Raw genomic sequence first — 22,429 nt, 5'->3', positions numbered from 1 at the left:
TGTTCCTTTATCAAGAATTCATGTATGCTTGGTTTTTGCGATAGCAACTGAAATACTACATCAACGGCAGAACACCGTAACCTGCTGTTGCCAGCGCTACCTGCTGGTGGCATTTAAGAAATCAAATGACAATAGCAACGAAAGGTTCCACTAAGTGGGATCCACGTTCCACTTGGAACGCTTGTGGAGAAGGGCAGCATGGTTCAATAAACGTTGTAGTAGGGGGCCTCAATTCAAGTGCGTCCCCACCGGACGGCAGCGCTGGCATCGAGACACCCGGCCTGGAGCAGTGGAACGCGATAAAGTTAAATTGACTTGAACAAACCTCTAGCGTGTTATCTTAGAACAAACGAGACGGGAGAGGAACAGCATGAGAGGTGAGCGGGAAAGAGACGGGAGGCTTTTACTTGGCAGAGGCGCCAGTTGACTGTCGTCTTTCGTCGACATTTGCAATGAAAGGAGCAGCTACGCGGCCATTTTTTCACACCTTCTAATGTCTCCCACCCCTCCAGGCGACGGATCTTCACCCCGCCGACATGAACGGCAAAGCGGATCCCTACATTGTCATCCACCTGGGAAGTAAAAGGAACAGCGACAAGGAAAACTACATATCAAAGCAGCTCAACCCAGTCTTTGGAAAGTGCGTACTATCTCTTTGTGTTATGTGTTCTTGACTTCTTATGCCAATCAAACCTTCTGTACCACCGATCCAGATGTTTAACATTACTTCCAATACTGATTTTACATCTTGATAGCTTCTTGAGCACGTGTAATTGTGAACAAAACATTGGCGTCTCGTCTTGCAACCGACATGAAAAGCTAGTGACGCCACGTGGCCTTACATAAGTTCTTCACAAGAATTCTCATTATTTGCATAAGGACAATAAATGTGCCGTTTGCGTTTCGCTGAGGAGATTTTCCCACAAACGGTCCACTCCGCAACAAAACACGGCCAAGTAGTAATAGCGGAGGAAACACAGAACATAGGGCTAACTGATTTTAGCTCACTGTTTTTTCGCGCCAAATACCGAACACACTATGCGCAGTTTTTGCAGCATTTAATTTATCCCAGGATATGATGCGTGCACTTTTGATAAGGCATTTATCGTTTATTTCTAGAGAACATTGAAATAAAATCATCTCTTAGAGGCCTCTGCGTTCTGTGCCTTCTGCTATGCTGTTACAAATTCGCGCTTTGTTGAGGTGCACACGTACTATGCACATAGAAAAATTTCCAGCTATTTGTAGCGGTTAATACACTCGTTTGAACTCCTTAATTACCTGGTTAAAGTACTTCTTTCGAATGTACCCCCCATCAACGAACCAAAAACTGAAACAACGACGTCCCAGTAAGGGCCAGTAGACACTAGAGTCTAAAAACAGAAATACTAAATGCAACGGCCGATGGAGTTGAATTAAAAAAAAATTGTAACGCCTTCCCTCCGGAAGCAGAGTTGCACGCAAGGGTTGACCTCAGCGCAAACTAAAACGACCAAAATGAAAACGCAATGACTTCACAACGAAAACGAATGCACCTGTGCAAAATAAAGAGGCATTGACTGAAATGAAACCACTAAATCATCGATCTATTATAACGAGAGCTTTTACCGAACGCGAATGTTTCGTTTACGTTGTTGTAGATAATTCTTTTGCGATTATTTGAAATGTTTACGTTGTTCCTTGGCTCCCGCTCTTCGACAAAAGATACTACGTGTGGCCTACTCATGTCGCGCTAGAAGGTGAACTGCCCGACAAGAGTGAGCGAGCGACCTTCAAGATGGCGTGATGCAAGCGACGATGCTTATTAGCTCCCATTGTGATATAATATGTCAGGACACTTGTTCACGTGCGCCCGCGCCAGCTGCGAACATCCAGCGAGAGCTGCGCCAGGAGAGCCCGTAAATTTAATCATCAGCTTCAACACAGACACAGTCAACATTTCATCCCCGGCCAAACCCCCTAGTGGGTGCGTGTTAACCACTTCAAGGGCATGATCATCATTATCATCATCATAATGATCATCTTTACCGCTGTCGTCGTCATTGAGGCACGTGGATAAAGTAGGGTTTGCCGCAGGACGTTTCAGCGGTCGCCATCGCCGACGGCGCAATTCAGCCAAATCGATTGATTGTAGGGTTTAACGCGCCAACGCAACGCAGGCGATGAGGCGCGCCGTAGTGGAGGGCTCCGGATTAATTTTGAACACCTGGGGATGTTTAACGTGCGCCTAAATCTCGTCCACACGGGCGTTTTTGCCTTTCGCCTCCATCAGAAAAGAGGCTGCCGGGGCTGGTAATCGAACCCCCGACCCTCGTGCTCAGCAGCGCAACGCCTTAGTTACTGAGCCACCGTGGCGGATAAATCACCCAAATCAAGCTTCTCCCTAAATGCCCTGAAAAAGCTCGACATTAGTCTGTATATCCTTTTGTGATCCTTTTTTCTTTTGCCATTACCTGTTTAATATTGTTGAGAACAATCTAACAATTTTCAGCGTGAGAACTGCTGGTGTAGTGACCGCCTTGCTCAGAATCGAGGATAATGCCAAACCTCTACATTTAGCAGCACTGTAATACACCATAGCTACGAAAGAAAACCTTTACGCAATCAAACTTCACTCTGAAACCACCCAACGGTGGTATTTTTGTAAAGGGATTCCGCCATGAGACCGGAAGCAGTGGGAACTACAAACACGATTTCATTGTCAGCGCCCTTTCCAGACCTCCTGTGCTTGACTATGTTCAATGCACAGGTGAATGCAGGTGGAATATAAACCATCCGGAAAAACCACAACCACAAATATTTCCAGTATATCCATTTGGTAAAGCTGTGGTGCACATGTGCTGAGCTTAAAAAACAAAACACAAAAATGGATACGTGGAAATTTTATGTTCCCGCAGCATCGACATCGAAGAAGCAGCTCAGCTAATTTCAACGCTGTTTATGAATATCTTGCACTTTGTGAGATCCTAGCGACGCTTTATTACAGATAGCAACCTTCGGAACAGGTCGCAAAGCAGAAAATTGGCCATCGATTTCCGCGTCGAAGATTAGTCGGTGAATGTTGTATGTGGGTATGTTTGTCATCATTAGATAATTGGCATCCGTATCTGTCAACTCTTTCTTCACTCCGCCTCCACACACCACCATGGCTGCTGCAGGAAACGTGGTGGTGCGAAACGGATGTTCTTTGACGGATGTGCAGAACACCCGATCTTGCCTCCTTTCCTGGCTGCCAGCGGCATGACGGAACTTTGCACCCAACATCGCTAGGGAATGCACATCCCTGGGTTTTCCATTCATCTCCACACTTGTGACAGCCACACCCGACAAATACGTGCCACTTCCTTACGAGTACTCTTGTCCGCATAGGTCACTTTGGTGAACGTTATAATATCAGCCAGATGAACCTTGTTCCTTCAAGCTGACGGTACACCCTTAAAGGGGCCATGCAGACAAAATGCAAGTTTGTTTTACTCGAAAGATTTGGTTTTTTATAGTACACCCAGCGCTTTTCAAGCACTAAGGGATGCTTTATTCACGAAGAAATTATTCTCTCACCAAATAATGTTTTGTGACGTATGTTATGACGTCATATGGACGGGACTTCGGGAAACTTCAAGTGCGCTGTTCAGTTTGCAGCGGACTGCGGAGCCTTGTTTACCGTCAGTCCTCCTAGATGGCACCACCGTACTGCTCCGCGCAGCTTTTCGCCTTTGCTTTTTTTTGACCGTATTTGCACCTGACTTGTTTTTGTTACGGTAGGTAGCAATGCTTTCGTGAAGCATGAGGTATATTTGACAAATAGGGTCACGTAAGACAATGTCGCTTACTCCAATCGGCCAGTGCCGTCTGAGATAACCCCAAAGCACCGCACCGCTGTGAAGCTATAACAAGCGCCGAGGGCGCATTACCAACAGCAGTACGCACACGTACTTCTATGTTTACGTGTACTTTCGTAACTTCCATTTTTTCACCCCACCATTGTTACTGCTATGAAATTAATATACATTACACTTAAGCGGCAATAGCTCGTTCTGCAAGCGTATAAGCCCTGCGTAACTTGTGTTTGATTTTACCGGCCTCAGCCAATCATTCGACTGCGCATGTGACGTCATATGTTCCAGTGCGGGAAATAAGCTAGTGAGTCGGGTGGCCATTCCATTTTCCCCTAATTATGTAGCTTATTTGAGCGAAGTTTACGTTAAAAGTGCTATAAGTATTCTTATAACGAGGCAATATTTCGAATGAATCAGACGCGGTTTGCCAGCATGACCCCTTTAAAGGCCCTTTCTCCCTTCACCCCCTCCCTTCCCCCCGTCTTTTGTAGGTAGGTCGAATTGTTCTGGGAAATATGGAACGATACCTTCGAATACAAAATTATGAAACACTTGGCCATTTTCAGTTACAACAATAATGTATCAGCTAACCCAATTAACAACCCTTGCACTACACTTATCTCCGGGTGTACTTCCTTGCAGAGGACGAGAAGAACACAAAAAGGGAGGATGGTTGCGCAGAGTTTGATGAAGTGTACTTCGGACGCAGGTGCTTCGAAATGGAGGCGACATTCCCGCAGGACTCGCTGCTCAACGTGCAGATCTACGACTGGGACTTGCTGGGCAGCGACGACCTGATTGGCGAGACCAAGATCGACCTGGAGAATCGCTTCTACAGCCGGCACAGGGCCACTTGCGGCATACCCCGGAAATACGAGACGTAAGGGACTCAGCATACGCTGTGTGCATGTCTTAAGGGGGGGGGGGGGTACCCCCCACGTGAGATAGAAGGGACACCAAGTGTAAAAGCGAGAGCAATGTCGGTATAGTAGAGCGTCTGTGAATAGAAATATACCAATCACCGCAGAAGTAATTGCTTATTACGTACCTCGATGAGCTTTGCTTGCTAGAGAAACTAGTAATTTCATTATCTCGTTCGTGCTAGGTACGGCCCCAACCAGTGGCGGGACCCTCTCAGGCCTAGCCAAGTGCTCGCCAAGCTCTGCAGGGACACCAAGCTGGACGGTCCTCACTTCTCCCAGAACCGTGTCAGGGTTGGAACGAAGACGTTCGCATTCCGCACTGACGCTGAGGACGAATGTATGCACCGTACTTTACAGTTCATCAACATTTCCCGTGCGCTTCTGTTTAAACAAGATATACATTACGTGAACGTACTGAACACCGCATTAACATTGTTTTTTTATTAATAGAAAGTTAGAGACCGCGAGTTTAAAGTGTTTTTTTTTTCCTCGCAGGTAACAAGCTTAGCGACGAGCACCAGAGTCTAGCCGTGCTGAACAGATGGGAAGAAGTGCCCAAGGTTGGCTGCCCGTTGGTCCCTGAGCACGTCGAGACGAGGGCTCTATACCACCCTGACAAGCCGGGAATAGAGCAGGTAATATAAGCTTCGCCTGAATTGCGATACCGCACAATAACCACACGGGAGAATAAGCACGCTTACTCACTTTCAGCGGGAATTTGCACAGCATACATATCAGCTGCGTTTTTATATCAGTGGCGCACGGTTCAGTGTTTTTGCTGCGTGTGTGCGTTAAGAAGCCTGTAAAGGGTGCTTCACCCGAAGACCAGTGGTGACGCAGGCAAGACCGCTTTATGAAGTAGGACGGAGAACAGCAGCTAGTGCCCGAAGTTTCATCCTGTATAAAATTAGAGGACATTAATTTGTTTCAAGCTCATATATTTAGTCATCTTCTACGACTTACAAGGTGCATTTATTTAGCCATTTGGATGTACTGAGCTGCTTATCATTCTGCTTATCCGTGAGCTAGTTACGCTTTTCTGAACGTGAGCAAAGAGGTTTGTTGCTACATTTTGTTAGGCTTCTGCGTGGCCTCTGTTTATTACAATACCTCACGAGACGCGAAAATTTATTGTTGCATCATCACAAGTCAATTACGCATAGATGGGTCACACCTCTTGAACACGGCATTCCCCTGCGCCTTTATCCTGCAGCAACAACGAGAACACAAAAGTCTTCGGGTGTCTTTTTTTTTTTGTTCTCATTTTCTATGTACTCTGGACGATGCAGTGAGCAGAAGAATGAGGTGCTCACGCCGTTAAATAGATTTCGTTGTCTTAGTTATTTGTGCATTTATTGATATCTTGAAATGTGACAATTCACGCTCGTTGATCATACTACTTTGCTCTCCTGCCTTCTCGTGTGGTGCGCAGGGAAAGCTGGAGATGTGGGTCGACATGTTTCCCATGGACATGCCACTGCCCGGACCAGCGGTGGACATTTCCCCGAGGAAACCCAAAAGGTGAAGCTGTGTACAACGACAACGCGTGCTTAAAAAGGAAGTTTGATTTAAAGGGTCCATGAAGAGAAAATACAACTTTGGTTAACTTTAAAGAATTACGCTTCAGTACCTCACTAAGCTCCATTCCGGTCACGAAAGACGTTTTTTAACCGATAAAAACGCAAAAAATACTTAAGGACTTTCAAATTGCGCGCCACAGCGACGTATTATCGGCGCGAGTGACGTCATATGGGCCAGCACTAAAAACAAAATTTTTAGTGGGTGAGGTGCACGTTAGGATCCAAGTGATGCGATCAAACGGAACTAGCGGCCCCACTATAATCACCCAGCCATGTGTCCTGGCGATTGATTAGTTCGGCCGCCGTCAATCACCCAAACAAGCTTCTGTGACGTCATAAAGTTGGCGGTAACTGGCTAGCGAGTTGCCACAGCTCCACACGTTTTCTTTAATGTCTTTTTTCGAAGTTTGCGATAAAATCGGTATCATTTTTATCAGGACAAAGCAGCCGTTGTAAAGAACCAACCTTGTATTTTGTCTTCATGGCTCCTTTAAGAAACCGGTTCCAGGAACCTAGACGAAGGTATTAATGTCCGTGTGCGTTTAATATTACAGTATTTCGCGCTAATCGCAATATCGTTATTTCCGCAAATTGAAAAGCTGGAAACCGCGGAAAATGCCCCAACACAACAAAAAAATTCCGCTGTGTTGCGTTTTGTTTATTTTGTGCTTCAGTCGATACCTACCCTGTGCGCCACCAAGATGCAGTATTTTTCACAAACATTTACGTTGAATTTTCTTGTACTTGATTATTATACTAATTTGTTAAAAAAATTAGGGTAATCAAAAAATAAAGAAAATAATTGAACGGGTGGCGATTGTAACACACCTTTGGGAATTTCTTACAGCTACGAACTGCGAATTATAATCTGGAACACGGACGATGTTGTCCTTGAAGATGACGCGTTTTTCACCGGAGAAAAAATGAGCGACATCTACGTTAAAGGGTGAGTGTTGAAAATCATTGTATTAGTTAATATGTGGTGTAATGTACACGTGTGAGTGCATGCCTGCGTGCCCGCGTGAATGCGTGCGTACAATCATCAGTGCCGCTTTGAAAGTTTTTTTCCTCTAGGTTAATAAAGCACTATCGACCTTATAATATTCCTGGCTGGTTGGCTTTGTTGTTCTCTAATTCAAAAAAAGGGCTAGTAAAGCAATAATGTATGTGCGAAGAAGTCTTTTTCTCCCTGCACAAGGCGAAGTTGTCCCGAAAATGCAAGGATCTGAGCCTCCTAGACGCGATAGCCTTTTGAACTTAGTTGGCTAGATAAAAAAAACAAACAGATGACGAATCAAATTTTATGGGACGCTAATTGCTTGCTTTTAGGCACTCTTAATGCCTATTTATTTAAGGTGCGCAAAATTAACAATTTCATGGGAAGCCGTCGAAGGCAATTTTATTTGCTTCACCCCTTGCATACTTCGCAACGACACATGTGTTCGCTTTTTCTTTTAATAGCATTGGTTAATCTGTCTGCGCCGCTTATTATAAACATTGTTCAGAGTGACGCTCGAGAAATTAAATTGGTGTTGCACCACGCAGCGTAATAAAAATATTTCACCTGAGTCCTCCATTCTTTTAAAGCGAAAGCTTTCTTACCGGGACCGATCACGTCCCGTCCAAAGACATGCATAAACCAGTGGGTCGCCCGAAAAGCTCCAATAAGATTTCAGGAGACACGGAGCGTTCGTAAAACGAGGATTCCTTCCGTTGTGTCAAAACAGTTACTTCAAAGTCGCGATAAAGCAATGGTTGGAAATCAGACAACACGCGTATCGGTCATGAAGAATTACAATAGTATACATTTATCATATGGCGTTTTCGGTTGGGCGTTTACGAGCGCTCTGGAGTGCTCTGAAAAGCGGCCGCGCCTTCGGCTGGTAGAAATCGAGCGCTAGAAATACCTTCGTTCTTTACTCGGAGCGCTCCCGACCGGTCTGACTTCGAAGTGAGAGCGTGGCGCGATCTGGCCGGGAGGACGGGTCACGTGACACAAAACGCCGCGGTTTACCCGGCGGCTTCCCGCGCTGCACGGTGGCTCTACAGGCGCGCTGCTCCGAGATTGCCGATGCATTCTGTTGGTACGCTGCCTCTCGCGCTCTGATTGCGAGCCGCCTTGGCATCTGGCGACTCCGAGCGAAAGGACAGGAGGAGCCAACCGAATACGCCATTATAAACCACGCATGGGCATGCGTTTACATCGTGCATGGATGCGTGTACGTAGCGCGCGAAAAATTGTCGTACGGGTTCGTTTTTCGTTCGCGATTCGCGTTTTTGAAGGTTTGACGATCCATCGGACGCCCTTTCAGCGAAGCTTTGGACAAACTCGTGACGCAGTTTTGAAGTGTGAAATCTTTGGGGCTTCTTTCAACTTTCCTTGGGGAGGAATGATAGATATTTATCCCTCTTTTCCCCTCGTGTCCACCGACTCACGCGCAGCTGGCTGAAGGGCCAGGAGGACACGCAATGCACCGACATCCACTACCGGTCGCTGACGGGGGAAGGGAACTTCAACTGGCGCTTCGTCTTCCCCTTCGACTACCTGCCGGCCGAGGAGAAGATCGTCATCTCGCGCAAGGAGTCGCTCTTCTCGTGGGACGAGACGGAGTGCAAGATTCCCGCGCGCCTCGAGCTCCAGGTCTGGGACGCCGACCACTTCTCGGCCGACGACTTCCTGGGTGAGCGCGCACACCACGGACGTATTGCACGCTGCAAGAAAACACGCTGGATACCAAGAACAGGACGCATGTGACTTGAACATTTAAATTGAAATGTGACTTGAAACGGCGATGAAGCAGCCCAAAAGCATTGCCTCCAAGGCCCAATGCACTGTTTAGCGGAAGCGGCCTGGTTACCATCACGGGTTAAATGCGGTGATTTTAATTTCATACTTCCTATCCCACCACGCTGCTTATCAGAACAGGAGGCAAACGTAATGACAGACACCAAGGAGGGGTAGCCAGAAAGGTGCAGTTAGTGATTTTAGCTGGGCCAGTGGGTTCATACTGCAGGTTGTTAATAAACGACCTTTACCGACCTTTAGCACATTTGATATATATTTGCATGCGAACTTGGACGAACGTGGAGTACAGTGCCTGTGCTGGACCTATGTTGACGACAATGCATGTGATTGTGTAACATTTTGTCAGCTGAGGCAGTTACTGCGTCAGCTTTCCTCACGCTCTGTGGATGGCGAACACTCCCGTCAACAACAATGACGGCCCATTCAGATTTTTAGGTGCTAAACGCCTTAGGACCTCGCAATGTCCGCCCGCGTCCATGCGCACAGCATTTACAATCGCAAAAAATCGCACAGGCAACGGCAGGATTCGAGCCTGTGTCTGCTAGACCAGACAAAGTTTGTGGCGGTCGTCCCACCCATTGGGTTACGACCGTGAGTTAGTACCCGAGAGTCAAACGGCTTACTCCCTCTCCTGTAACGGTGCGGAGCACATTAGGACCTCCCAGTGTCCGTCCTCGTCCATCTGTGCGCACACCAGCATCAAGTGAAAAATCTGTGCGTAAACTACCTAAAAGGGTACGAGAACACTCCAAAACACTCGAAAGCAGGCACAAACTTAACCTAGCAACGAGAAAACGTGCAAAAATACCAGTGTAGTCAGGTTGTGATCGAGTTGTAATACGCAGTGGCTGCATCGAACCACGCCAGATGGCGCTACGCGTAAACACGAGATGGCGCCGCGGTGTACCGCGTACTACGGAAATCACACACCCTCTTCCCACCATGGACGGAAACGAACGTAAGAAGCGTCACGATGCTGCTCAACGTCTACGAAGACAACGATCTTCCCCGAATACGAATTATCCCCCCATAAAAGAACCTAACTCTCACGGCTCAAATTGAATGACGATCGGGGCGCAAATCAGGTGTCACTCGGGGCGCAACTTGGATGTCATTTCGAGTCCCCGTACTCCGCACCCTTGCCATCATCCACGGAGTGGAGAATGCTACCATTTTTTATACCCTTTTTCTGTTCACCGATGACCTGTTTGGATGACAGCGTTGATTAGTGCTGCCTCAGCAACAAATATCGGCTAAACAGTCAATGGTCATAACGATAAGAAGGATGAATAGGATAGACATGTCGTTGTCCATGGGCGCAACGGGCCTTATATACGCCTCCAACGAAGAAATCAATAGCATGAAAAAAGCGCAGATGCGCGGCATCGTTGCTGATATGTGTGCTCGCCATTTACGCAAGAGCCAAATAGACAATGAAACTAACTTTTGTGGCTCTGATGAATACAAATAGAGTTCACCGAAACTTGCTGCCATTTTGATTTCTCGGAGCTTACCTGATAATCTTCAAATTTATTCCCACTTATGCTGTTTAAATAAAAAAGGCAAACATTTGCTTCATGTTGTTCACGTATGGACGGAAAGATCGCGAGTTCATAAAAAGAAGTCATGGTTTCATGATAAGGTTTAGCGAAGAAGCGCAAGTAGCATTACGAATACAACATGCACTTCTCGATTATAACCGACAAGCTTTCGGGCCATGATTTAGCAAATAAATAATAGTCTCAAAAATATTTTATGCCATGCCAATTTCAATAGATGTGCCCAGACTTACGCCGATATAAATAGCAATTGACAGCTAAAAGTTAAATGATGAGCTCCAAGCATCGAAGGTACATCTGGGTGATGAGGTGAGCCATAGCGTACGACTAACGGTTAGTTTACACCACTGACAATCTTCGCCATCCCTAGATGTCGCGTCGATATCGGACTTACTGCTTTGCGTCTCTATTACAACTCCTGTAGCGGCCAGACATGGAATCCATAAGCCACCTGAGCAACCATAACCCGCATAACTGCGATTATATCTTATATTGACGAGATTTTAATGAGCCATAGCCACGAGACGCCGTCCCCGGAAAGTACAGCCACCGACCTTTTTCAACAATATCGCAGGAGCGTCGACCGACGGGTGGGTCAGCGCCTTATCAGGGTAGAAAGCGGTGAATCGAGCGAGAACAGATCTTGCAGTTTGCATGAGCAGAGTGGTCCCGCCTGTGCAACCGTCGTCTGCTAGGGGGTTTCCTCAATTGCGGCACAAACCCTTCTTTCTGGGGATCAGCCGCCTATCTTCACTGCCGTGAACAAGCTCCACGAGAAACCGCTGTCCCCACCCGGCAGTGAAGACAGCCGGTTGATTAGCGGACGGAAGGGGTTGTGTCGTGATTGTCGGAACGCCCTAGCAGATAAACGTTGCACTGGCGGGACCATTCTGCGCATGCGTCCTACGAGATCTTCTCTTGTTCGTTTCGCCGCGTTCTACTTTGATAAGGTGCTAACGCGAATTATTAAAGAGAGATATATGTGCTACATGTGCCACTGTATATGTGCCATAAAAAACTTCCCCCACCTCCCCGAAGGGGATCTCCCGGAAATGCGAATGCATTGGGTGCACCGATGAGTGCGCTGCGGCAAGCAGTCACGGAGAGAGGCGCGCGCTCCACTGCATTTATATATATTTTTCCGAGCGCAGCGAGCGGAGAGAGGGTACGAGGAGAGGAGAGAGAGACCCGCGCAACACGCCCGCCCCGCGCGCGAGCTCTCTCCGCCGAGCTCCTCGATGCGAGCGCCCTCACACGCCCGAGCGCGCTCCTCCTCTCCACTCACTCTCCGCTACTCCGCCCGAGCTCCGCGATGCGAGCGCCCTCACACGCCGAGCGCGCTCCTCCTCTCACCTTGCCCTCCGCTACTCCCGCCCGAGCTACCACCTGCTCCGGTTGCTAGGCGCGCCACAGCTGTTGGTAGGCGCACGCCGGCCAACGCACGACAACCCCCGACTAAGAAATGCATTCGCATTTAAAATGCAGCTGATTGTAGCGTTATTTTTACCTACAATAAAGGACACTAACACCGCCTTTGTGGTGTGCTTACGAGACGCATTACAACCACGTCGCAGGTGCCATCACCTTGGACCTGAACCGGTTCCCTCGCGGGGCGAAATCCTCCAAGCTCTGCAGCCTGGACATGCTGAAGACAGATGTCAATGTGCCCACCATATCACTCTTCAAGCAGCGACGAGTCAAGGGCTGGTGGCCGTTTTTCGTCAAAAAGGACAACGACGAGATGGTGCTCACGGTAAGGCAGTCAGGCGTAAAGCCTCTGACCTTACGGTTTAGAAGGGCCATGAAGACGAAATACAAGTTTCGTTCATTAAAAAACTTCTTTGCTCCGATAACATGATGCCAATTTCACTGAACACTTCAAAAAGTAATACATATATTAAGAAAGACAGATAATTCCCCAGCCACTTTCCCCGGATACTTCTCTACTGCGCTACAGAAACTTGTTTGTGCATAGAGCGGCCAAAGACTTAGGTCCCCCCCCCCAATGAAACATGACTGGGGTGCTAAGCACGAGGTCGTGGGTTCGATTCCCGGACGCGGCGGCCGCTTTTCTGATGGAGGCGAAAAACGAAAACGCCCGTGTGTTTGAGATTTCGGCCCATGTTAAAGATCCCCATGTGGTCAAAATTAATCCGGAGACCTCTACCACGGCACGCCTCATCGCCTGTGAAGCGTCGGCGCGTTAAACCCCACAATCAATCAATCAATCAATCAATCAATCAATCAATCAATCAATCAATCAATCAATCAATCAATCAATCAATCAATCAATCAATCAATCAATCAATCAATCAACATGACTGGGTGATTGCAGTGGGGCATATAGTTTTGTTTGATTGTATCGCTTGAAAGCTAAAGTGCGGTTAACACACTTATAACAATGCTTTCTTCATTGCTAGCGCATAATACGTCAGTCAACGCTGTCACTGTAGCACGAAATTTAAAATTTTTTCAATATTTCTTGCATTTTTGTCTCGATTGAAAACGTAGTTTTTGGCTGGAAAGGAGCTGAATAAGTTACCAATGAGTAGCTATTTCAAACTGAACGAGGTTGTGTTTTGACTTTTTGGCCCCGTTACAGAATGATTATGAGCGTTTTGAAAGGGACACTAAAGGATAGACATAACTTGAATCAAGGCAGAAATTTGGTAGAGTCGAAATACGTTAATCTTTCACAGCGTATAAAGGACCGACACGAGTAGGGAATAGACACCACAAACGCTGTGGTGTCTATTTCGTGGTGTATGAGGTGTCTATTCCTTACTCTTGTCCGTCCTTTTTACGCTGAGCAAGATGAAGGGTGGAAACAAGTTGGCCTGCATCGATGGATTGCGGTGTCAATAATCTAAATACACCATTCTCACAAGTAGCAGTTCTTTAATAAGGCAGAAAACACCAGAAACGGGAAAACGGGGTGACGCCCCGCACCCATGGGGGTACTACGGTTTGTGACGTCACGAAAGTGTTGAGTGGCGAGAACTCATTGGAGAAGCATCTATAGAGCTCATCCTGAAGTAAACAGTTCCAAAGTGGTTGAGCACGTGAAATAAGCGTAAATATAAGCCTTCCGTGAGCTCATCGCATCGAAAATACACATACTACAGCTTTTATACACTGCCAGGTAGGCTGCTTGCCTCACTATTCAGTCAGCCATCATGCTTTCCGTTTAATTTTCGGAAAGAATGAGTGCGCAATCAGTGAAATCAATAACTGCGCTTGGATGGAAACTGCAGTTATCAGCTTGGCAGGACCCTCTTAAGATACCCTTGCCTCTGCACGCCATTGACCCTCAGTGCAATTTCCAGAGTTTCCGCGAGGTCTGCAAAAGAAAACTGAGGGTGTCCTTCACCGACTACGCCTGAACGTTGCCTTCACTGGTAGTTTTCTTTTTAAGATAGGCTTGGCGGACTCGCCATTGTGCTCTGTGTGTTCTGTGAGAGACGACATACAGCATGTCTTGTGTTACTGCCCAAAGCATACAACTCAACGCGAAACAGCTAAAAGAACTCTGGTGCGACTGCTACGAGGACACTCTTTAGAGCTGCGTCACTTTCTTGGTCCGTGGCAAAATCACGCTGACGCGGCGCGAGGGACAAAGGCTCTCTTAACTTTTCTGTCTGACACGGGACTAACCGATGTTCTTTAAACTTGGGATCTTCAGATTTTTTCTCCTAGTGCTGTACGTTTTTTCTACGTTCTGAACTGATTTTATTTTCTTCTCCCTCTTATTCATTGTTGGTGCGCACTTCTTCCCCTCTTTTTTTTTTCACCTCACTATGTTCCCCCCCATCTGAAGTAGCGAGCCCCGCCGTTTGTGGGGATAACCTCTTCAGTGTTCATTAAAGTTTTCTCTCTATCTTACTTCGATGTGCGCCGGAGCATCTGCAAGCGGTATACTTGCCAGGAACCAGCTAAAGTGGATTCGGCATTAGATTCGGCAAAAGGAACAAGATGCACTGTAGGTGGTTAAGCGAGGCACCCGAGCTTCCAATCTCCCGTTCTCCGCGCGCGGAGAAGGAATAGAAGGAGGAGCAACACTAATGTTGCTTTTGGTAAAGTGCACCCAGTTCGAACATACTCGCCCGTGAAATGAACTTACTGCGGATGGTTAGCTCACCGATCCGCCCCTTTGCCTCTAGCCGCCGTTGATAACCCGTAAAGCGTGCGTCGCTCTGTCCTTGTTATGTTCGAGCCACGGGGAGCGCGGGTTACAACGACTGCCGACACGGCTGCACTGGCAAGTGTTTATTTCACGCTGGGTTCGCGCCGCGCGAGCAAAGAGAATATGAGACCGCTGTGATCGCCAGACGAGGTGAAATGAAGGCGCCTTCCTGACGGCGCGAGCCGGGAGCCCGGGACGCCACACTGGATATTCCAAACAGCTCTGGTTGCTTCAAAAGAGGCTTCGCCGACATCCGGCTGGATGGGATCTGGGAATCCGGAGTAGGCGGGAAAACCGGTTTAGAAGCATTTCTCATTCCGTCAGTAAAAATCATCAACGTCGAATCCTCGGCCAGAGAAAACTAGCCCCAGTGCACCATGGCTCGGAGACGCAAAAGCTACCGTTGCCACCGTTTACTTTCTAGACCGCACCGGTGCTGTTGGAATTTCGCTTCCAGTTTGTGACGCGATGGCTACGTCACGAAAAAATGACAGGGAATCGGGTGAAAGAAACGCGAGTTTTACTTATTTTTGAACGAATAACTCATCGTTGCTCGTCGAACAAAAGCCTAGATAGCTTAGAAACGTTTGATCTTCCAGTTAAAACAAAATTTCATCCAGCCTTTAATGTCCCTTCAACTATTTTGCCCTTGGGAGCTGGCATTTTAGCCTTGGGCTGTGCTGGGTGCGCTCTGATCGGCACCATCGACAGGATGAGCTGCTCACGCATCTGCAAAAGCGTCAGTATACGTCCCATACTTACAAACTTACGAGGCCACCTCAGCACTCACCATAACATAGTTAATGCGAAAGCGTCAGTCTCCAGTTGCCGGACGTGTCGTCATCGTTATTGTCGTCATCATCGTCATCGTCATCGTCGTCGTCACCACCACCATCATTATCATAACCACTCCTGTTGCACCATTTTCTTTCTATGTCGACGCCCTCTTATTTCGCTGTCCCTTTTCCCCACATCGACCATAGGCCATACTTTGTGATAACAATGTTTATTCCATAGAGCTAACTTTTCCTGCGTTCACACCCCTCAGCCCTATCTGTTGGGACAGCATGCGTAATTCTTATACTGTGTTTTTCCTGTACTCCTTGGAGCTCTAGCCGACATTGTTTGTTTTTGCGTTTGTACTTATTTTTTTCTAAATTTCATTCTAGGGGAAAGTTGAGGCCGAACTACATCTGCTGACGAGAGAAGAAGCGGAGAGGAACCCAGCTGGCTTAGGTAGAAACGAGCCGGATCCACTGGACAAGCCGAAGTAAGGGGTGGATCGCTTAATTTTTGTGCGTGGTTTCCTGTGCCGAAAAGGAAGCACTTAAAATTTTGAAATTTTGGTGCCGCCGTTCGTTGTCTGATACGCAAATTTACAATCTTGAAGTGTAGAAGGTTTTTTAAACAACTTTAAATATGTTGTTACGGTGCCCCGTAGCAATGACGTGGTAACGTGTGGTGGCGTGTGGTGACGTGTAGGGGACGTCCAGCTGAGACACTGTAGCAATGTTGTGAGTGTCACTACAACGGCGATTTTTGTACGCTGACATTGCGTTGGATCGATTGTCACTTCTTACGGGCGATTTCGCTGCAAAAATACTTAGAACACCTTTTTGCGCGCAGTGCAGCAAACCGGGGCAAGCTTGGAAACTTAGGCGGCTGACCTTAATTACGACTAGCTTTTAATTGCTTATCGACCAACACTGTTGGTTTTTGTAGTGTTGCAGGCCCTAACATATTAGCTGTAGGCCAACCCAAATGGCTGTGGCTTGAACAGTGGGTGGGCCTTACTTTTCAAGCATGTTTCGTCTCCTTCTTTATATATAAACGTTATGTTGGTACTAGATAATACTAGGTTTCTAGGTACGGTCATAGTCCCTAGAGTTTTCGCCTGTTCATCCTTGCACGGTACTCGTATTGCACCAGCGTAGGAATATACGGCTCCTAGAAAAACAGACAGCAGAGGGTGCGTATTCATGCCTATAAAATGGAAAGACAGAGTGTCTGGCTTAAAGCAGCCCAAGAATAACATTTGATTAGAACAACGCCACGGGCCACTGTCGTTGGTTATGTCAATTAGCTATGATAAGTGGCATTAGCCTGAACTATAAAAAACGTCTTTTTTCCTCATTTAATGGCATCAAACCACCTTGTGAATTCTATTTATTAATTGATCGTTTTTTTTTTCGTCGTAGCCGGCCCGACTCGTCGTTCATCTGGTTTCTCAACCCACTGAAGTCCATCCGCTACATAGTGTGGCACCAATACAAGTGGGTCATCATCAAGACGCTCATCGGCATCATGCTGGTGCTCCTCCTCGCCCTCTTCTTCTACTCACTTCCTGGCTACACCGTCAAGCGCATGCTGGGAGCCTAGCCGCTCTACAGCTCCTCCTCTCTACCCTTTCCTCCTGTTTCCTTGTCTTCTGTACACCCCTTGTGTTCTGAGCCGTAACCGAAGAAACACGCACAGAACTTGCCAAGTGTGTTGCCGCTCAAGGAAAGATGTTCTCTTGTCAGACGCGATCCCCACCACAAATTTCGTTCTGTCGTCTCGAGCCACTGTAACCTATAAAGGCGTTGTGTCGGACCCTGGGACTGACAAAGCTAGCGGTGGCGTAAAGGTGAAGAATGGTGAAACACAGATATATTCGTGGAATTCCCTATAGTCGATACCTTATTACACCTGTCTCAATTTACTGCGCCGGAGAGGCCGTAAAAGAAGGAATGGAAACCGACGTTGGGTTGTTGTCTCTGTGCATCTCGCATGCGCGAACTGCGTGGTTGAGTGATCAATCAAAATGCTTAAAGCCTGATGCCACGACAGGATTGTTGTACGTTTGCTAAAGCTGATACATCGTCGGATTGAGCGACACTACGAAGTATCGTTTCACCCATTATGAACAATACGGGGTTTTCGTTCAGCCTACGTTTTAATACTTATTAATCCAGCCATCTAGGGTACCGTCACGCCAACCGGTATTTTAGATGATACCCTTAAGAATGGAAAAACTACGGATGTGAGCAATTGAATGTTGATAATTGCGGGCGCCATTCTGATCGCAAGGCAATTAGCAACGAAGTACGTGCCTGAGCACGTCTACAGGAGTATGTGCACCCAGAATATATAAAAAAAAATGTTAGTATTGCCTCAGATGCTGACTCCTTGGCTAATGTCAGCACGTGTTGCTTATGGCTTGTGCGGAGTTCTTGAAGCACGCGTCTTGAGTACATGATTCAATTGTTTATATTTGTACAAAAGCCTGAGCTTTTGGGCTGTAATGAGCATACTCTAAAAGGGCCATTTCGGACTGCCACAAGCATACATGGTACAGTTTTAATGCTAACGTTTTCGGCATTATTATCCGAGAACATAAAGTAGTTCAGGGTGACGAAGCTTTCGAAGCTTCCGTTGCAATGGCGCGTCGATGAATTGGTTCAACCTATTCATTTCTGACATCCCGAAGATTGCACGCGTCGCATAAAAATTACGATCAAATTCTATTTACAGACATCCTTAGCGGAAGAGCAAAAGTGCTTCGCCAATATACAAATACTAGGATTGGCTACACTTAAGAGGACACACATCTTGAGCGAAGCCACTTATTTATAATGTGCATACGAACACATTTTATTATAAAAGCTTGTCCCTGGACTTCAGAGATGATCTAAAGCTGTGCGTGGGCGTTTTTAGGCAGCTTGAATATTATGCAAATAAAACTCTGCCATTAGTTCTTCGCAGTTCGAAACAATTATGTTAATTGCACGCTTGTACGTGGCTGTGAGAAGGTCATGTCTTCAGTAAGTTTCTGCCCATTGGAGAGGGCGCTCTCATTACAAGCAAAACAACAGATATAACTACTATACAGCGAATGTGCATTTTGCCGGTCTGCTTTTTTTTTTACTTTCCTAATTTCACAAGGAAGCTGGTATTTATTTTTAGTGAAAATTTCATAAAAAATGTGTTTTATTACCGAGACATTTCAACCAGCAGTGACCTCCCATTGTGAACTTGCTGACTTGGTCTGCGCATGACGTGTTCTGCAGAAAACAAAAACGGTGAGGCAGTATTTAAAAAAAATAAACTTATTTCGTTTTATTTGTAGTTTCTCGGGTGTAGCTGATATGAACAAGGTCAATTATCGTGCCACGGATGCCTAGAACAATTTAGTGTTTAGTAGAGCAGTTTAGTACAATAGGCGGACAAACAACGTTCGAGCTTAAGGCAGTCTGTTGGCAAGACTAGTCCTTGAGACCAAGGTTGTCTACTGTACCCGGCGATAAGTACGATTAATCGCGTGCAAACTTGTCTCCGACTCTTGAAAACCTTCCTGTGGTGGTTTTTCGAGGGAGAGATTGTTCCAAATATATCATCTTCTAGCTGTCGCCCAACGTCAGCGTGTGTCTTCGTGGTGCTAATGCGTAGCTATAGCACACTATTTTTAAATGCACTACCAAATAAACGAGTGCTAACTCTAGAGGCTAAGCTAGTCATTATTTTGTGATGGCAGCGTACGAGTCTTCGACCGTTGAACCGAATGTAATTTTAGATACTCACTGACGTGCAGCTTGTTAGCGTAGGGATCATGCTTGTGAACGCAAAAATTACTCAAGTTGGGAAAGACGAACAACGATTAGAGCAACCGACCATCATTTAATTGATGCTGTACTGCGGTGTTGAAGTAAGGCATAATTTATGTGAATGTAAACAACGGGTTTATAGAATAAGCTGTCAAAAAAAAACACAGGTAAGAGGATCAATCAACGTTTTTTTTTTCATTTTTTTTCTGAGCAGCGTACATTGGAGAAATCGGATAGGCAAGTCGAGAAAGTTTTCTTCAGACAAAACCATGCTAGCATGTAACCCCGGACGTAGTTTAGAGTACAACCAAACGTAGAAATCTACCAGCCGTCTTGTATGAAGCTAACATACACAAAGTAATGGGATTTTCCGTATTTTTGACTAGTAGAGGCATATTTTGCAGCCTATGTAGAAATTGTGTGCCCTCGTAAACAACTTCATGCCTTGGAATCCCGCTGTAACGAATCTAAACCTCTGTGTAGATATATACATATAACAAGTCACCTGTGTAATAAACACGCACTGGCCGCACGTCTTGGAAACCTTCGGAGCTTTTATTTTTTTTCCGAGTGTTCGTGGAATTGTTACAGAAAACTTTCAAGGAAAGCACACGTTACGGCACTGCTCTTAATCATCGCACTAGAACCCCAAGCGACCAAGTGCTCTGTTAAAGACATCTGCAAATGTTTGTATATTCCCTATATATAACTACCCTTGCAATTTTTCTTGTAGGCAGAGTACGTAGAGCAGATTACCGTGATAAAAACGAGCACTTATCGTGTCCTGAAGACATCGTACTTCTGTTGGGAATCAATACTAAGAGATATTATTCTTACTTTTGCCACAACTGATTTTGCTACGCAAAAGAGTTGAGACGGCGCAGGCAATATATAGAGATCGTCGTTGGAAAACGTTTCATTGGTGCTCACTTTTCAGCATTAAATGTTTATCGTAGGACTCTATTATGAGGCAAATGTTATTTTATTGTATTGGCAGTGTGAATTTGACGACTGCACAAATAAGCAGCGTACACTTTTAAGGATACAATTGATACACTGTGATATTGACACGTAGGCGCTGACAGTCTTCTGAACAAGACAATCTCCTAAAGTTGCTAGAAGATGCTAAAGAGATGTTAAAAAACAAATGCCGTAGTGGTTACCTTTGGACGTTTCAGCCGTCAGCGTCATGCAAAGGGGGAAAGAAAACTATATACTAGAGCTCATATGACAGTAAATCTAAGTATTGTCTTTCAAACCATGCTACTGACAAGGCAAATTTCGCAAATCTTATTTAATTGGGTCTTCCAGTTATAAAGATCGATTAATTAAACGAGGATTGGCGTTGCATGTATGGAGGAAAGCATAAAATGTATGGGGAAATTGCGGAAAACGGCCCACTTATATGCATTGTCGTCAAGCATTTGGCTTAGTACAGTCCTCCAATAAGCAGCAACAAAACAAGCTTGCTGCAAACATTTCAGGAGTAGTGTGGTTGTTCACGAAAAAAACATAATCGGCAATTCAAATTTGAGCGAGGCACAAAGTTTTCGTTGTAGTTTAATTCAGTGTGTCTGTCACCTGCTACAGAAAGGACTTTACAGAGAAAAATGCGCCGTCATTGTGGGCGTCTCGTGGTATGTACAGTTTTTTTTTGTAGAATCCGGAGAATAAGTGCTTCCCCTGGCTGAAGTAAGACGATACTCCATCATGGGTACAAACAACATTCTATTCGTAGTTCGTTCCCTACGTAGCGTTAACAAATGTTTAAGTGTTCAGTTACCGCATATCAACAACTTCCTATCGTATAATAAAGTGCATTAGCCACACAAAAGCCTGTATTCAGAGACTGAACTCACACCTGCCACGATACTATTCCGTAACTGACTGCATACCGCACCGAGTAGTATGGAGTCAGCAACGAAGTTTGCACTCACAGAGATACGCTTACGTTCAGCTCAACTTTCCGCAACCGTCTAAACCGAACTGAAACAAGTGCCGAGTAGCGTGTGCGACGGTTCCTCACCAGAGTGCAAAGAGCCGAAATTTGGAAAAGTGAACGAGCCATCGCAACGTCAAATACTTCTTTTGCAGCTGAGCACCGGAATAGGAAAACAAAATAAGGTTACTTTCTGTGTTTTTGCTTCACGCGAAATTCCGAAGGTTGTTACAAGTTGCGGGAAATTTCCCCCCCTTCGTTGTAGCAGGTCACCGGTTGACATAACGGGTGGAGCAAAAAATGGTCGTATCATTTCTTTCGAACTCTGCATTATTCTCCGTTTGCACAGTGCGATGAATCTCGTGATTATGCCGTAATTTGTTTCAGAAGACTACCTGGTCACACATATTACCACGTGACCAAACAAGGTGTGAATATGTAAATAGCTTGAAATGCGAAGCATCAGCCAAGACAGATGTTTCCTTTGGTTGTTTTTTTATTAAAACCTCCAGTACTTTCTTGATGCAAACACCTTACCTTAACAATCTTTTTTGTGGTGCATTCCTCCTCCCTCTGTAGTGTTTTTATAACCATTTCCATACAATGTCCCATTTCGTCTATAGTTGCTGGTGCAGCGTCCACTACAGTGAATTTTTTGTAAACGTGCTTCAGTCGTTTCATCTATATCCCGGTCATTTCGCGTACTGTGATTATGTGTATAACGCCTCGCAGTATTTATTTTTGTCTGAAAAAGCACTGAAAAAAATACTATATTGATGTTTTTTGCAAAGAGTTAACAATTTGTTTCTTTGTTCTCTGTTGGCAACTTGAATGAGCTTTTTTTTTAGAAAAGAGTGCTTTATTGTTTTCTTCTTGTACAAAACTGTACATCTTTGTATCATGTTTGAGACCGTAGACACGTGAAATCTGTTACGTGCATGGTTCGTTGTTGGCGGTGTTTGAAAGAGAACCTTTCTCGTGAAAAGAAAAAAAAAAGAAGTGTTAATATAATAAAGTTGC

At 45.8% G+C, this 22,429-nt stretch overlaps 1 protein-coding gene across 2 annotated transcripts in view; it reads left to right on the top strand.

The window, feature by feature from the left end:
- The window catches only part of Mfr (ferlin family C2 domain-containing myoferlin misfire), a 258,706-nt gene that overhangs the window by 236,264 nt on the left and 13 nt on the right, over positions 1–22,429 (top strand). For both annotated transcript variants that reach the window (XM_077690753.1, XM_077690752.1), the window contains 10 exons: positions 513–640; positions 4,546–4,716; positions 4,942–5,096; positions 5,255–5,394; positions 6,192–6,280; positions 7,187–7,285; positions 8,782–9,020; positions 12,279–12,457; positions 16,057–16,157; positions 17,086–22,429. The exon at positions 17,086–22,429 is cut by the window's right edge and continues 13 nt beyond it. In XM_077690753.1, coding sequence (XP_077546879.1) covers positions 513–640; positions 4,546–4,716; positions 4,942–5,096; positions 5,255–5,394; positions 6,192–6,280; positions 7,187–7,285; positions 8,782–9,020; positions 12,279–12,457; positions 16,057–16,157; positions 17,086–17,266 — 1,482 coding nt within the window. In that variant the 3' untranslated portion in view covers positions 17,267–22,429. The remainder of the gene's footprint in view (positions 1–512; positions 641–4,545; positions 4,717–4,941; positions 5,097–5,254; positions 5,395–6,191; positions 6,281–7,186; positions 7,286–8,781; positions 9,021–12,278; positions 12,458–16,056; positions 16,158–17,085) is intronic.

This window comes from Haemaphysalis longicornis, unplaced genomic scaffold (assembly GCF_048455015.1).
Source record: "Haemaphysalis longicornis isolate Haplotype H1 unplaced genomic scaffold, Haemaphysalis longicornis Haplotype H1 scaffold_10, whole genome shotgun sequence".
Classification (NCBI taxonomy): Eukaryota; Metazoa; Arthropoda; class Arachnida; order Ixodida; family Ixodidae; genus Haemaphysalis; species Haemaphysalis longicornis.
The sequence above is the reverse complement of the archived record's forward strand: the minus strand, read 5'-3'. Positions and strand labels throughout refer to the sequence as shown.